This window comes from Phacochoerus africanus, chromosome 2 (genome assembly GCF_016906955.1).
Source record: "Phacochoerus africanus isolate WHEZ1 chromosome 2, ROS_Pafr_v1, whole genome shotgun sequence".
NCBI classification, from domain to species: domain Eukaryota; kingdom Metazoa; phylum Chordata; class Mammalia; order Artiodactyla; family Suidae; genus Phacochoerus; species Phacochoerus africanus.
In genome coordinates, this window is record NC_062545.1 from 85,778,351 (window position 1) to 85,795,602 (window position 17,252).

The 17,252-nt window shown below is 35.3% G+C and overlaps 1 protein-coding gene across 1 annotated transcript in view; it reads right to left on the bottom strand.

Annotated features, from left to right (window-relative positions):
• Nucleotides 1–17,252, bottom strand: part of BCKDHB (branched chain keto acid dehydrogenase E1 subunit beta) — a 261,605-nt gene that overhangs the window by 69,115 nt on the left and 175,238 nt on the right. Inside the window, exon 9 of the mRNA XM_047763367.1 lies at nucleotides 2,617–2,703. Within this exon, the coding sequence (XP_047619323.1) occupies nucleotides 2,617–2,703 (87 nt within the window). The remainder of the gene's footprint in view (nucleotides 1–2,616; nucleotides 2,704–17,252) is intronic.

Sequence of the window (17,252 nt, forward strand, 5' to 3'; positions counted from 1 at the left end):
TAGGGAGTGAGGCCTTCTATAAAGAGGACGCTATACACTGTATACGCATTTACTTGAATATATGTGGGAAACAATTACAGAAATGTAGATTGTATTATTCATGTTATTCTACATTATGTGCATAGTGTTACCAAAAAAAACCCACAAAACCTCAAGGTATTTAGCCTTTTTTCCCCCTGCTTTGTCAATACATAAAAGCCAGAGCGGGCAAACATTTGAAGTTACTATGCTTATATTTCATTAAAATTCATCTTCCATACTTCCCATTGGTACAAGTGAACTCCGAATGAAGCAGAAAACAGCCGTGAAAGTTTTCAAATTCATTCTCACGTTAAGAAATCCAAATTCTAGTTCCCCAAAATATCAAATGAAGATCGCTCTACACATTTTATATTATTGCTTTCATTCATTCTGTGATTGGTTGGTTGAAAGGTTGTAACATGGAAAACAGGGAACATTTTACAATGAATCCAAAACTTCTATCCTCTTCTAAGAGGTGGGGGGGGTACTTTGAACAAAGAATACATATGCACTCAACATTTACTCAAGATTCCTATACTAGCCCCAAAATCTTCCACATATTTTTAAAAAATGGGACAGTCATAAGCACTACAAACACTCCTATGCAAAAGAAATACGGTTGGTTTGGTTCAGGATTTCTCAGACTTCAAACACTAGAGGATCAATGGGCATATTTGGAGAGTCTGAGTATTACAAAGCATCTTGTTTGTTTTGGTGTTTTCATATTACAATAAAAAATATGATCAATTCCAGATAATCTCTTTCACAAACTTGACCACCGATTATTACCATATTATATCAGGATCTGATTTTGATATTGTATTTAGGATCTTGTTGGTGTTAGTTTTTTATAGTGACTACATTTAACTCATAATATGATGTTCCTCAAACCGGAATTCACATATGTATTCTTGGGGCCCAAGAGACAATTTTCCCTCAACACAAGTCCTTGTTATTCAAGACCGGTAGCCATTAGGTTAGATAATATTTCTAATTCTTTTCTAGGCTAAAAAACATGTTACATTCTATTGCACCTATAATAATTTAGGAATTCAAAAAAGCACACTTAAGAGAAAGCAGACTTTAAAAGAGGAATTATAATTTCTATGTTCTACTTATTTTCCTTTTACATTTAAATACAAATGAAATTTGAGATAATAAGATGGCATTCAGTGGGCAAAATGAAACAAGTCTGTCTGATAAAGATCTCATTTGCAGGAACCACTTCCTCTCATATCCAGTGGTTTAATGGACTCCACAGTAATTAAGAATCAGAAAATCCTAGCTTCTTTTTCCAGTTTGTCTTTGACTTTGAAAGAGCATGTTGGTGCTTAGCGACTCATTCTAGCAAGCCCTGTTTTGGTTTGTTTTTTGTTTTTTGTTTTTTAACAAAGATAGTGCATTATGCTACTCAATGAATAAAATGCTCAGTAAATACTAGGTACTCATGCTAATAATGAAAACAATATGTTTCAACTTGTAGTCAACTTGTATAATAGGAAAACAACAAATCTACAAAACTCAAATGTTTTCTTAATTTTGTTAGTGATAATATATAGAACATATAAAAATAATAGCATAATTTTGCTTTTGATCATCATAATGAAATGTTTTGATCTAGTTTTTAAAAGATTGATGTTTAAGTTTGATTCATATAATTTTAAAATATTTATAACATTGTCGATTCGTACTTAAAGACATTTTATTGGTAGAAATACTGATGTAAACATCAGTACTCACATATCATAATTTTATATCAAGTTTTTAAACCATATACCCTTAAAAGAATTTTCAGTTTACATGATTTATATGCATCTTAACAACGGAATCATTTTACCACCAGTAAAGACAAGTAAAATGTTTGCTAAGTGCAAAGATGCTCTGAATTTAAAATGCATGTATCTTGCTGTTTAAAATTAATTAAATTAAAATTTTAATTTTTAATTTAAAAAATTAGGAAAAATGAAACATTTAAATCATCTTATTTACATCTGTAATATAAATGAGAATGAAAGTTTTAAGGAAAAATTCTCTATAAAGAGGTCTGTAGAATTTTTTCCTGACATGTAGTATCTTAACTGAATACTTTTTTCAAAGAAATGTTTTTATATCACTTCTAAAGTGCTGCCAATAGCACAATTTGATTACTCAAACTAATAAATTTTTATTGTGAATTTGCTGAATTTAAGTCATTGACTTGAGAGATGCATTTTTTGTAAGGCTGGTAACTCTAAGGTCAACTTTACAAATTAACACATTTCATAAAAGGTATGTTTTATCAAAAGAGAAACATCACATTCTAATTTAAGAATTTTCTTTTCCTGTTATCCTCACAAACATAACTGACATTATTAGCATATTATTTCAAACTTTCTTCTTCCTATTAAGCAATTTTCAGTTTTTATTATTTCAAGATTTCTTTTTTGGAAGATGTAATTAGACCATTATCTAAAGGACACTGAACTGGAGTCAAATAGAAAAATGTACATTTCTAAACAGTGCATACTTTTCTATATTGTGAAAAGTAATTTTGTTCTTGGAATAGACACAAGCAATTGCACAAATGTTCACTTCAGTGCCAAAAAGTTACTTTACCTGAACCGTTGAGCTGATCTCCGAGGCAAAGCCGCCTGTCAAGGGAGCCTCGTGACTAACTAGCAGTCGCCCTGTTTTGATCACAGACTGAAAGAGAAAAGGAAAGTCCGATGTTGAAGTGAATACGTATTTTCCAGTATATGATGGTACATTTGATTAAGTAATAAAAATAAATTATTTAAACCTAATAAAAATTAAAAATTAGCAATTCTATGGTATGCCAAATGAGTTACAACTCTCTTTCAACTAGACAGCTGTTTGATTTCCATACTGCTAAAAAAACATTTTCTGTAGAGTTTATAATCCTAGTGGAAAAGAAAAATGAGATTTATAATTCTATGTATGTCATTAAAAATGCACTCCATTATAGCATATTTTTATGTTATAAACTGAATTACTGTATTTCACATTTTTATATCTGAATAGCATTTTTTTCCTTCATAGGACTTTAAGAATGAAAGTGTCTTTTCTGTTCATTTGAGGGTACATTTGCATATAAATAAAGAATGTTAGGAAATATTGCTTTGTGGAGAAGGAAAACACAGAAATAGCATGGAAAAGCTGTAGCAAAGGAAACGCTCAAGTCACTAGATCCTAGAGGAAACGGAGCAGGAACAAATCACTGGGAAAGTAAAAGGCTTACAACTCCCTTCATTCATAGGCACTGAAATCTGGTTAATGACAGCAACTCCATTGTAAAGTAGAAAATGTCACAGACAATAAGGATGGGTTCTCAACACTGGATCAGTGCAGTTGCTCCCACAGTGCACAACTTACTCTGGACAATAAAAAATCAAAGTATAGCTATGATATCACGGCAGAATGCAAGTGTGGTGGAAGGTTAAAAAATACGCAAATCAACAGCAAGTTATTGCTTAAAATATGTTGAAAAAAACCACTGTATTACAAAGGAGAAGTGGTCATTTCTCCTCTTCACTTCTATTAATTTGGTATTATTTTCTTTAAATTCTACATTACTATTTTACAAATATGAAATAAAAATCTTCCAAAAAATTTATAGGCAGATCTAATTTTATTGCCCTTTGCTTTACTGCGCTGTGCACATATGTTGCAGTTTTCATAAACTCAAGTTTTAACAAACTGAACCTGTGCATCAGAGGATGGTGAGCACTCTTTAGCAATAAAGCATTTTTTAACAAACGTAAGTACATTTTTTTAGTTAGAATGCTAGTACACACTTTATAGAATATGGTAGAGTACAAGCATTAACTTTCTATGCACTAGAAACCAAAAAAATCAGGTGGCTCGATTTATTGCAACATTCGCTTTATTTCAGCAGTCTGGAACTGTACCCACAATGTCTCCGATGTGCCCGTACATAAATTAAAAGATTTCCTTCATTCTAGGCAATTGGAGATTAGCATTTCAAAAGCATGCAGCAGTTTCAGCCAGCCCATGTTAAACTCCAAGATATGGCCAATAGCCATGACAAAAATAAGTTACTGTATCTACTAAATAAATAGTGACTGAAAAACATAAAATTTTATGAACAGCTTAATGAATACCATGCCCAACCCCAGTGAAATATTAACCTTGCAGTATTTGAATTTTATGACTATGATTAATTATGCCAATATGAAAATCACAAATTAAATTTCAATGCACCTGGTTAGAAATATAGACAAAAATATTCCACAATCATGAAAAAAAAAAAATCAATGTATTCTCAAAGTATTCCCTAAAAAGATATCCTGACTTTAAGGACTTCCAATTAAAAGAACATATTTGACAATCAGACCTTTCTTATAGCTCTGAAACCCAGAACTCTGCCAACATAAGAATGATATTGCTAAAATCCATGCCAGCTAGATGGTGCAACCTAGCTAGGGGCTAGAAATGAGAAACATATATAAAAATGCTGTTGTTACTTTAACACCCCACACAACAGAGCTGGTACTTTTTATCTAAACTGAGGCCACCCCAATATCAAATAACAACCTTGAGGATGATTTCTGAAGGCTTATAAGCAACTAAAGCAACTGTTCTAGGCTTCCTCTAGCCTGCAGAGTATAGTGGGGAAACTAAGCACAGATGTACCCAGGACAAGAGCTTCCAACCCTTGGAGTTCATGCAACATCATGTGTAAGCAGATGAAATCTGTCAGAAGAAAAGCTAAAGAAACCAAGATAAACAAATACAGGAGAGTACTATATAGCCATGAAAAAGTCCAAGGACATGGAACAGGGCCCATGATAAGTTAATTGGTAAAATAAGCCAATTGTAGAATAATATTATCTCATGTTTGTGAAAAACAACCATCACAGTAATGGGGACACCAGTAAACATAGCCATATATATATATATATATATATATATATATATATATATATATATATGGCCAATATGTGTACATAGTCTAGAAGGATGTATTCCAAACCATTAAAACTTGATTCTCTTGAAGACTGACAGTGAAGGAACTGAGGGGAAAGAACTTTTGGGTTTTTTTAACTTTACATGAAAAGTATTTTTATATTATTGAAAATATTCTCAATTAAGTCTACAGGAATAAAAATAAAGAGAAAGCCCTTGAATTCATGTCAAAGGCAACAAATGCAAAAGACACATTGTGCTATAGTCATATTCTCAAAAAAACATAGTGTTTTTAATGGTATCTTAGGACTTAGCTTCAGATACAAGGGAATCCTGAGATCCAACACCTCAGTAACAAATAGGCACAAGTGAAAACAGGGAGTCAGCCTCTCCACGCCAGGTTCTGTGGGACTTGCTGCACATTGAGATTACATTCAGCACATCTCTTGACCTTCAAGCTGTTGAATCCCAGACAAAATGGCAAATAAGAGAAGGTGAAGTTCTTCAACACCTCTGCAAGTGTGCTAGGTAAACATGTGAGTTCTTGGATCAGGAGTTATGTTGACAGTTCTGGACATAATTCCAGAAATTTCTAAAACGCCAAGAGCTAAAGGCAGACGCAAAATGAAAAGTAGTAATGCTGTGATTTTATGTAAATTGTCGAAACAAACAAACCACTGAGACAGAGAGGGTACAGCAGCAAGGGAGGGAACAGATATAATAATCATAAACTACTGATGGTCATAGGACTTGACTGTGTTAGCCTCTGAGCTGGGCATTTTACATGGATTATTTCTTTCAATTTTGAAAGCACCTATGTTTCATTTTTCTTCTTAAGATCATCTAATTCCTGAAAAGTATTAAAATGTATAAAATAAATTGCATCAAAATTCTTAAAAATGCCAAAATATAGACATAACACTGATTTTTTCAAAGAATTAGCATATATCATTAAAGTCTATAAATAGAGTTCCAGGAATTTATAAAGTATAATATAAATTCAGCTTGGTATGTGCTTTTTATCATTCACGGTTTTAATTTATCAAAATTTTGAAAGATGGCTACTTTTCTATTTTGGAAATTATTAACACTTTGTAAATATTATAATAATGAGAACATTACAAATATACGAAGTGGAAGAGCATGTTACTCTTCCCATTCCTTGTGATTCAAATAGACATTCTGATTAAACTATGCATTTTATCAACTTCAACAGGCATTTTAGTTTTCATACATTTAGGCATAATGATATCCAAGCGCTAGGAAATTTTCCTAGCCAAGTTTAGCATTTTGACCTACTTAGATAGTAAAAATATGGTGCCTTTCAGTGGAGATAGCCATTCACCTTTTAAAATTTTGTTACTATTGATATAAACACTAATGAGCTTAAAATTCCATTTCTTTAGAAAAAAAGTGATATTTCAAGTTTCATGTTTTCTTCTGAGATAAATGTATTTTGCCCCTTGAAAAAAAAAAAATTTAAGGGTTTAAACAACTTTTCAATATAAAAGCTAAACCTATCATAGCCAGGAAAGATCACGTAAGGCTGGATTTTCCAGTATCCGCTTCTTCAACCTCTTGCCACTAAGACCTGCTCCAGGATTCTGGCTTCAGCAGAGGGAGCACCAGTGAGTTAGAGCAGCTTACAGCACCAGGGAAAGCTGAGCCAGTTCTAGACAGGACTGTGAATAAATGCCTCTGTGTTCCCAAGCACAAAACAAAATGGCTTTGTTCCCCAAAGGGCTCAAAAAATTTGTTGCAAAAACTTAAAAAACAATTCTGAAAGGCTAGGAGTGAAACAGCCTGTGGCTGGGAAGTTGGTGGGCACTGGCCTGCCCTGGATTTCTACAGGGGATTGTCACTCTTTCTCCCTGTTTCTGTCATTCTCTCCCCGCAAGGCATCAGCAGCACCCTATCTAAGAGGAGCCATCCTGATCTTCATGCTGAACACACAAGGACATGGCCAACAACCAACCACCATGACACCCCTGTTGTGATGGAACCTTTAAGATACTTTGCTGAACAAAAGAAATTAACATGACTTTGTAAATCAACTATACTTCAATAAAAAAAAAATTTTTTAAGAAAAAAAAAATAGATACTTTGCTCCTGGTTTAGTCCCTCCATAACTTTTCCCCATGGTCCACTTTCTACCCGATGTCATTACTAATGGCCAAAACTTCAGGTTATCTATTCAGGATACCTAGCCGGATACTCAGACCATGGTAGACGCTCAAGCCAAGTTAGATAAAAATCTATCAAAATAACTTAACTATATTCAGCATGTCTTTCTTTGATATAATTTGAAGCTATTGCTTTCTTAGCAAAATGCTTTTTCCTTCACTGAAGCACAGTTGATTTACAATGTTGAATTAGTTTTAAGTATTAAGTTCACAGTGATTCAATTATATTTTTATTATGCGTATATATTCTTTTTCAGATTCTCTTATGGCTTATTACAAAATAGTTAACAAAATCCATTTTTAAATTTAAGATAATGCAAAAGTTAACTTCAGCACAATCCAGAACAATGTCGATATGAAATAATCAACTCCAAACTGAGGACATTTTAGTATAACTTTAACAATAAGATATCTGTGGTAATAGCAGAGTTGCTAAGTTAAGCTCTGTTAAAATGACTGCACCGATTTTGGCTGCCCAAACATTGGACATATGTTTTAGTGAATGTAGCCTTTAAAGATTTTCACACACTCCAACCGGGAAAACAGTTAAGCTGTCATTCCAGGAGAAAATAATACAGAAAGGCAGACCATTAAGCTTGCATATGCCTGAAAGTGCAACACACATTCAAAAAGTAAAATATATTTCTGTTTTTTATGATTTTTATTTTTTCCATTATAGTTGGTTTACATTGTGTCAATTCTCTACTGTACAGCAAAGAGACCCAGTTACACATACATATATACATTCTTTTTCTCACATTATCCTTTGTCATGCTCCATCATAAGTGACTAAATATAGTTCCCAATGCTATACAGCAGGAAATCATTTCTTATCCATTCCAAAGGCAATAGTTTGCAACTACTAACCCCAAAATCCCAGTCCATCCCACTCCCTGCCCCTTCACCTTGGCAACCACAAGTCTGTTCTCCAAGTTCATGAGTTTCTTTTCTGTGGAAAAGTTGTATTTTTCATTTCTTACTCAAAACCTACAGCAAGACTTTCTTCATACAGAGCAATTCCACCTGACTGACACTATGTTCAGCAGTCTATTCTGAAGATTGATATGGTCAAGTAGTAACAAAAGTAACACTTTGTAGGCAATTTATAGCCCTTTTAACATGTTCTATTTGAATATAAAGCTAATGAAAAGCAAAAGAAACATCAAAGCTGGTCTTTACCAGTTCCTTTTGAAATGAAATCTGTTGGTAAATACATAGAAGCAGAAGTAAGAGTAAAGTTGTACACCTTTTGTTTGATCCATCAAGAGCACGGTCATCATAATTAAATAGTCAAGAAGCATTAAGGACATGATTTTGATTAGTTTCAAGTACCACTGCAGATAAATTAAATTTTTGAAGCGTGTTCTTGTCTAGTAGCCAAAAGCATTTGACTTGCTAGCCAGAAAAACCTCACAATTAATTACAGGCTAACAAATGTATTCATACATGCCTAATAACTATGATGAATCAGCATGCTTGTCACATACAATCAGACCACTGGCTGATACGCCTTTGGAGAAATACCAACATTTAAAAGAGAAGATTCATGAACACCAGAGAAAATTCGGGAGAGGTCCATTTTGGCAAGGATATTAATGGTGGGGTTACAAAGTGTCTGGTATCATAGGAAATTGGTGTCAACTGAGAAAAACTAAATCCTCAGAGCTTTATCAAAAAAAAAAAAAAAGTAGGTAAGGAGCAAGCGGAGCAGAAAGAGAACTGAATAAGGTCAACAGCAGAAGAATGAACAAATCACATTGACCAAGGTGTGAAGTGTGGGGGAAACTCAGAAATCCTCAAAGGTTCATTCTTGTCTGAATTATTTACATCATCAGAGCTGATGAGCCTCGGAAGAAATACTTGTGCACAAATTAAAAGTGAACAACCTTCTGAAAGCCACTTCAAAATATGTCGGATAAAGGTGCTTGTCAGTCACCCTGACCTCCCCAGCCTGGTTCCTCCAGGCGCCTGTCTTGTGGGTCTACTGGCCTCTCCATGACTGTGACCCAGGCTCTCCTGCCTCCGACTTCCTTCCCCAAAAGCTGGAGGCAGGCCTTCCAATGCTCTCTCAAGACCTATCTCACACACCACCACCCTCCCTGGTCCCCCCAAATAGCTAAGCTTTCCTTTATTTTGAACCCTATGTTACTTTCCCTTTTTTTTTTTCTTCAAAAAGTATCTAAGCATCTCTTAGTTTGTAAGGCGAGTATTCTTTTTCATAGAAGATGAGTGTATCTTCATACTGTCTCCTCTGCCCAGACTGAGTAGACTAAATCATTCAAGAGCACAGAATTCAGTAAGTATCAACTATTCTCTACTGAATCACAATACCTAATATAGGGTTATAAATGCGGATGTTCAATAAATGTTCTTGATACCATTTTTTTAAAGCATATAGACGCTGTGATTTAAATGAATCACTAACACACTTCCAATTTGCTGATGCCTTGAAGCTGTTAGGAGGGACTAACCATGCTGTAAAAAGACATTCAAAGAGAAGTCCTAAAGACTAAGTTCTAATCCTCCCTTTAGCTCTGAGACAGGACTGCCCTGGTCCAATTCTTTCCACCTATTTTTCCTAGATCAGATTGGTTTGAGAATATGGAATTAGCAGTATTCAATGTGTTTGTTTTTATGTATATCTTTTGTAAATGCATGACTGTAACGAACATTCAGAACATTTCCTTTCTCTGGTACTGAATATAAATTTCCCCTCCTGTTGACAAGAGCTCATGTCACCATGGTGATAAAGGTATTTATACTGGACTGGTGTTCACTTATTAGATATGAACTGAAACATAGGTAAATGTGCAAACAAATGTCTTGAAAGTTCTTTTTTTTCCATTTTCCCCATTAGCTTAAACATCATGCAAAGCATAACCACCTATAGGTATCAACATAATTTCTGTGTATGCAAAAGCAAATTCTCAAAGACTAAGAAGGTCATACCTCCAAATTGTTTCCTAGTCTTCATTTTTATCACTGCCCTACCATTTTCCAGCAGGATTTAAGATATTTCCATAAACTTGTACCCAATCTCAGTCTCACTTCAACTTTTCTCCATTTCCTTTTATGAAAAGGAGAAATTATAACACGTCATTCAGACGTTAATATTGTTGACTTCCATGTTGTAGAACTTCATAAAATCATTACAAGTACCATTAAAAAGCCAGCTGGGAGTTCCCATCGTGGAGCAGCGGAAACGAATCCAACTAGAAACCATGAGGTTGCAGGTTCAATCCCTGGTCTTACTCAGTAGGTTGCCATGAGCTGTGGCGTAGGTCACAGACATGGCTTGGATCTGGCATTGCTGGTAGCTGGGATGTAGGCCGACAGCTATAGCTCCGATTAAACCCCAGCCTGGGAATCTCCATATGCCCCAAGTGTGGGTCTAAAAAAAAAGCCAGCTGTACTTTTGAAACACAGTCTCCCACATCTTCTCTTCTTAGACCATCCTGAGCTCTTCCAAGCTTCTTCGAAGTTTGCAGTGGCCGGAAGCACTCAAAAGTACCACATAACTAAAAACTTACTGTAAATATGCTTATATTCTTATAACAAAATGATGATTGCTGAACACACTACTTGGCAAACCTAGAACTTGACCCAGTCGTAAGGATTATCAGTAGGGCCATTCCCCAACATTTATTATTCATTAATTTAGGCAGTTCACCTTCATTCAGGTAATATTATTTTTTTACCACAGTATTATATACATATTGCATGCTGGGAGAAGGAGTTGATAATTCACAGGTAACTCATGTACCTAGTTTAGCATCTAGGTTATGGTTATGGGCTGAATGAAAATTCTATACACAGCATTTTGTTTCACCATTCTAACCCTGTTTAACTACAATTCTGTGGCATTAAGCATATGCATGCTGCAGTACAACCATCACCACCATACAATCCCAGAAATTTTACATCTTCCCCAACTGAAACTCTGTATCCTTTAAACAATAATTCCCCATTCTTTTCCTCCTCCAGGCCCTGGCACCCACCAATCTATTTCTGTCTCTATGAACCTGTCTCTACTCTGGAAAACTCATGTAAGTGGAATCACAAAATATGGTCCTTTTGTGACTGGCTTATTTCACTTAGCATAATGCCTTCAAGAGTTATCCATGTTATCACATGTGTTAACATTTCCCTCCTTGCAGCTGAATCCCATCCCACTGGATTTACAAACCATATTTTATTTATCCTGTCAGCTCTCAGACACTTGGATTATTTCCATCTTTTTGGCTATTATGAATAATGCTCCTATGAATGAACACTAGTGGACAAATATCTGTTTGACTCTCTGCTTTCACTTCTCTTAGGTATATATCCGGAAGTAGAATTGCTGTTCACATGGTAATACTGTATTTAATTGTTTAAGGAATAGCCATACTTGTTTCCACAGCAGGGATACCATTTTACATTCCCACCACCAATGCACAGAGGTTCCAATTTCTCTACAGCCTCAATGTACTTGTTACTGTCTTTTTTATTTTTTTGATAGTGGCCATTTTAATGGGTATGGGGTGGTACCTCATTGTGGTTTTGATTTACATTTCCCTAATGATTAGAAAATGTTTAATCACAAATCATTTTTTAATACTTAAATTTTAATCAAGCAGTTTGATTTTCATTTTTGATACGGATAGTGATTTCAAAGTGTGTAATGCATCAAATTGGTCCCTCTGGGGACCAGAAATAAAATCTTTTCAGAATATGCTCTATCCTACGGGAAAAAAATATATAATCAAGCTAAATTGTTCACTATGTCTTCTTTTCTGAAAAAGCGTTACATCTGGTTTCCTCACCATTCTCCGTTTTGAAACAGACTCAAGGACATTTTTTGCTAGGATGACTAATGTCACATAGATTATTTGCGCAACTATTTATCTATGATAGCACTCCACAAAAAAATCTTCAGTGGTAAGTCAGCTGAAGGTAATCACAAAGATAACTCATAAACAGCACCTGCAACCCACCATCCAAGGGAACAATGGGGTCTAGCTACACCCCATAGAGTCTTTGAACCTTAATCTCTGCTTCATACTCTGCCCATAACTAAAAGATAGAATAATGCCAACTAAGACAGTCTGAAACATTGGTACAAAACAGAAAATCACCGTCATCACCTGATTTGACTATTACATACAATTTCCCAATTAACTTTTAATGTTGTATAAATTCCAAAGGTCACTAGTTCATATTGAAAAAAATTTATTGAGCCAATCACATGTGAAAATAATTGGGGAAACACAGATGAGTTAACCCAGGTCCCTAGAGAACTGCCACAACATCCTAGGGCAAAGTGTACTCAAGAAAGACAGTAATTAATTTAAATATTGTTAAGGCAGAATATTGAAATTAAAAATCGTTATATTTGATTAAAAAAAAAATTTTTTTTTCAAATTTGAAATGTTCACCCCACAGTCTTTTTAAAAATAACGTTGGGAGTTCCCGCCGTGGCGCAGTGGTTAACGAATCTGACTAGGAACCATGAGGTTGCGGGTTCGGTCCCTGCCCTTGCTCAGTGGGTTAACGATCCGGCGTTGCCATGAGCTGTGGTGTAGGTTGCAGATGCAGCTTAGATCCCTCATTGGCTCTGGTGTAGGCCGGTGGGTACAGCTCCAATTCAACCCCTAGCCTGGGAACCTCCATTTGCTGCGGGAGCGGCCCAAAGAAATAGCAAAAAGACAAAAAAATAAAAAATAAAATAAATAAATAAAAATAACATTAAAAATGATTTTTTCTTTCTTAAAACAAACAATTATTAATATTCTTTCCCTTTCCATTCATAAGTCTCCTTTCAGCAAATTTTTTTCCAGTGTGGACAACAGAGGGAAATACTATGTCTGGCCATCATAAGATTCTTAAGGGTAGAAGCTGACTTCATCCTCTTTGCTCCCAGCACACCGTGAATAAAAAAGCGACCCTAACCCAAACTAGGATTGCCAGCCAGTTACATTTTACACTGCTGTTTTCACCATGTATCGAGGGTACAATTTTCCCTCTAGCCAGTTGGTTGTCTACCAAGGTAATACTTCTCTAAGGAATGATCAAAAGTATAAACATTGCTGCATTTCTGCATCACCATGGATGAATGCTCTTATTTTCTAAAACCTGGTCCAATTCTGTTGGAACAAATGGATTTTTAGTCCATTATGAAACAAAAACCATGTGTCGTTCATACTACATGGGCAAAGCTTAAAATCTTTTGAGTCTTTTTTATGACTCAAAAAAGGAGGTATAGAAAAACTCATAGGATGTTTCAGCAAAAGTGACACACAGGGAGTTCCTGCTGTGGGGCAGCAGCGGAAAGGAATCCATGAGGATGTGGATTGGATCCCTGGCCCCACTCAGTGGGTTGGGGATCCAGCATTTCTATGAGCTCTGGGGTAGGTCATAGACGTGGCTCAGATTCTGCATTGCTGTGGCTGTAGTGACAGCTGTAGCTGTAGGCCAGCAGCTGTCACTCCTATTCAACCCCTAACTTGGGAACTTCCAAATGCCACAGAGGTGGCCCTAAAAAACAAACAAAAAAAAAGTTACACACATATTTTTGGGTATATATAACCAAGTGCAGAGAGAAATAAAGTAAATAAACACCATATTTTTATTAAAATAAAGATGATGGGTAGAAATGAGTTATACAACAGGTAGATTCAGGAGAGGAATTCCTCTAGCAGAAATAGCAATATTTGTCTACAAAACATTCATTGATTACTTGATAGAGTAGGTGAGGGGCAGAGAGGCACAGAAATCTCAAGGTCAAGAAACATAGTATCAGACATCATTGCTAACGGAATATCCATGAGAAGTCAAGATGCAATAATAAGAGTTATCCAGAAATATAATTCAATATTTAAAAGTTAATTTATACCAAGATATATGCTTTATTTCTTTCCGGGGGGGGGGAACTCTGAAATTTTCTTTCCTTGTAAACTCCAAAAATATTAATAATCCATTCCTATTTGATTTACAGTTCTCTGTTCTGCAACTTTCTTACTGACAAGAACTAATAGAATAAAGTGATCATGGCCATTATATCACAAAAATTGAGATATACCTATATAACTTTGGTTGTAATGGATAAAGCCATTTTGTGTTTTTTTTTTTTGAAGAGCAATCCAAAATTTTGTGCTTGTTATTTTGCTATAAGCTGATTATTTTGCTATATCCTCCAATATCACTAGTTATCAGGGAAATGCAAATCCAAACCACAGTGTGAGGTCAGCCACACCTCAAATGGCTATTATCAAAAAGAACACAAATAACAAATGTTGGCAAAGATGTGGAGAAAAGGGAACACTCCTACATTGTTGGTGGGAATGTAAATTGGTGCAGCCACTGCGGAAGCCGTGGAGGTTTTTCAAAAAACTAAAAATAGAACTCTCATATGAGCCAGCAATTCCATGCCTGGGTATATAGCCAACGAAAATGAAAACACTAATTTAAAAAGATACATGCAGGAGTTCCAGTCATGACACAGCTGTTAATGAATCTGACTAGCATCCATGAGGACGCAGGTTCGATCCCTGGCCTTTCTCAGTGGGTTAAGGATCCGGCGTTGCCAGTGAGCTGTGGTGTAGGTCGCTTACACAGCTTGGATTCCGCGTTGCTGTGGCTGTGGCATAGGCTGGCGATTCGACCCTTAATCTGGGAATCTCCATATGCCGAGGGTGCAGCCCTAAAAAGCAAAAAAAAAAAAAAAAAAAGGTACAGGCACCCTAATGTTCATAGCAGCCAAGATATGAAAGCATCCTAAGTGTCCATCAATGGATACATGGATAAAGAACCTGTGGTATATATACCCAATGAAATACTACTTAGCTATTTAAAAAGAACAAAATTTTGTCACTTGCAGTAATATGGATGGACTTGGAGGACATTATGCCAAATGCAATAAAACCAGACAAAGAGAAATACTGTATGATAGCACTTATACACAGAACATAAAAACTACAGCTAACTAGGGAATATAACAAAAATGAAGTGGACTCACAGATATAGAGAACAAACTAGTGGTTAGCAGTGTGGTGGTGGTTGGGGGAGGGGGCAATACAGGGGTAGAAGAGTGAAGGTACAGGTTACTGGGTAGAAGACAGGCTACAAGGATATACAACCCTGGAAATATAGATAATATTTTTGTAATAATTGTAAATGAAGTACAACTTTTAAAAACTATATATAAAGGAGTTCCCGCTGTGGCTCAGCAGATAGCGATCTGACTAGCATCCATAAGGATTCAGGACTGACCCCTGGCCTTGCTCAGTGGTTTAAGGATCCGGCGTTGCCGTGAGCTGTGGTGTAGGTCAGGCATATAGCCAGCACCTACAGCTTTGATTAAGCCTCTAGCCTGGGAACCTCCATATGCTGCAGGTGTGGCCCTAAAAAGCAAAAATAAATAAGTAAATAAATAAATAAACAAATAAAAACTATATACAAAAAGAGCAAAGAAAGAAAAAAAATATTGAAACACTATGTTGTATACCTGAAACAAATATGATATTGTAAATCAACTGTACTTCTATTTAAAAAATTGTAGTATACCCATAATAAAAAAAAAAAGAACTATTCAGTTACAGAATAACTTGACTGAATCTCAAAGACATTAGGCTAAATGGGAGAAACCAATCTTAAAACAGTATATACTATATGCTTCCTTTTATATGACATTCTCAGGAACACAAGTTTACAGTGAACATGAACAAATCAGTGGTTTTCCAGAGATCAGGGGTATAAAGAAGGAAGAGGTAGTTACAAGGGGATAGTCCAAGAACATTTTTTGGAGTGATGGAGCTTCTGTATCATGAAAATATTGGTTATTATAGGAATCAATACATGTGCTACAATTAATAAAAATATGCAACAGGACTATATTCACAAAATGGTTACATAATTAAAAATAAAAGAGAAAATGAATCAAAGTGTGGAAAATACTATTTATTATAGAAGAGAAAATCACTATAAACCAAACAAAATATTCCACTGTTCTAATATTTTTTTAAAAAAAAAAGTATAAAAATAAGAATAAAATGGCACCTCATCCATTAAAGTCACAAAATAATTTAAATTTTAATTCTGGAAAGACTACAGTAAACATCTTTCTTACACTGTCTATACAAGGTAAACTGGCATAAAAGTTTTGAGGGACACTTTGGTAATATGTTTATCAAAAGCTAACAATTATTCAGATTCCTAAAATAAGCAATCAGTTCTAAGACTTATCCTCAGAAAAGACCAAGAGATGTAAAATATTGGACTTCTGATTTTAAATGATCATGTGTACAGCCGTTAGATGAGAAAAAGTAATAAAAGGAATCCAAATTGAAAAGCAGTAAAACCACTGCAGTTTGCAGATGACATGACACTGTATCTAGAAATCCCAAAGATGCCACAAAAAAACTATTAGAATAAATGAATTCAGTACAGTTGCAGGATACAAAATTAATATATATAAATCTTTTGTGTTTCTATACACTAAAAATAAACTATTGGAAAGAGCTACTAAGACAACAATCCAATTTACAATTGCATCCAAAAGAATAGAGGAGTTCCCGTCATGGCTCAGTGGTTAACGAATCCGACTAGGAACCATGAGATTGCAGGTTCGATCCCTGGCATTGCTCAGTGGGTTGAGGATCCAGCATTGCTGTGAGCTGTGGTGTAGGTTGCAGATGTGGCTCATATCCAGTGTTGCCTTGGCTGTGGTGTAGGCCAACAGCAACAGCTCCAATTCGACCCCTAGCCTGGGAACCTCCATATGCCATGGGTGAGGCCTTAAAAAGACCAAAAAAAAAAAAAAAAAAAAAGAATAAAATATCTAGGAATAAATCTAACCAAGGAGGTGAAAGAACTGTACTCGGAAAATTATGACACCGATGAAGGAAAGTGAAGACACCACAAACAAAGGGAAAGATATACCATGCTCATAGATTGGAAGAAGTAATACTGTTTAAATAACCATACTACCCAGGGCAATCTACAGATTCAATGCAATCCCTGTCAAAATGCCAAGGGCATTTTTCACAGAACTGGAACAAATAATTCTAAAATTTGCATGGAAACACAAGTGACCCGAATAGACAAAACAATCTTAAGGAAAAAAACAACAAATGATCTTAAGAA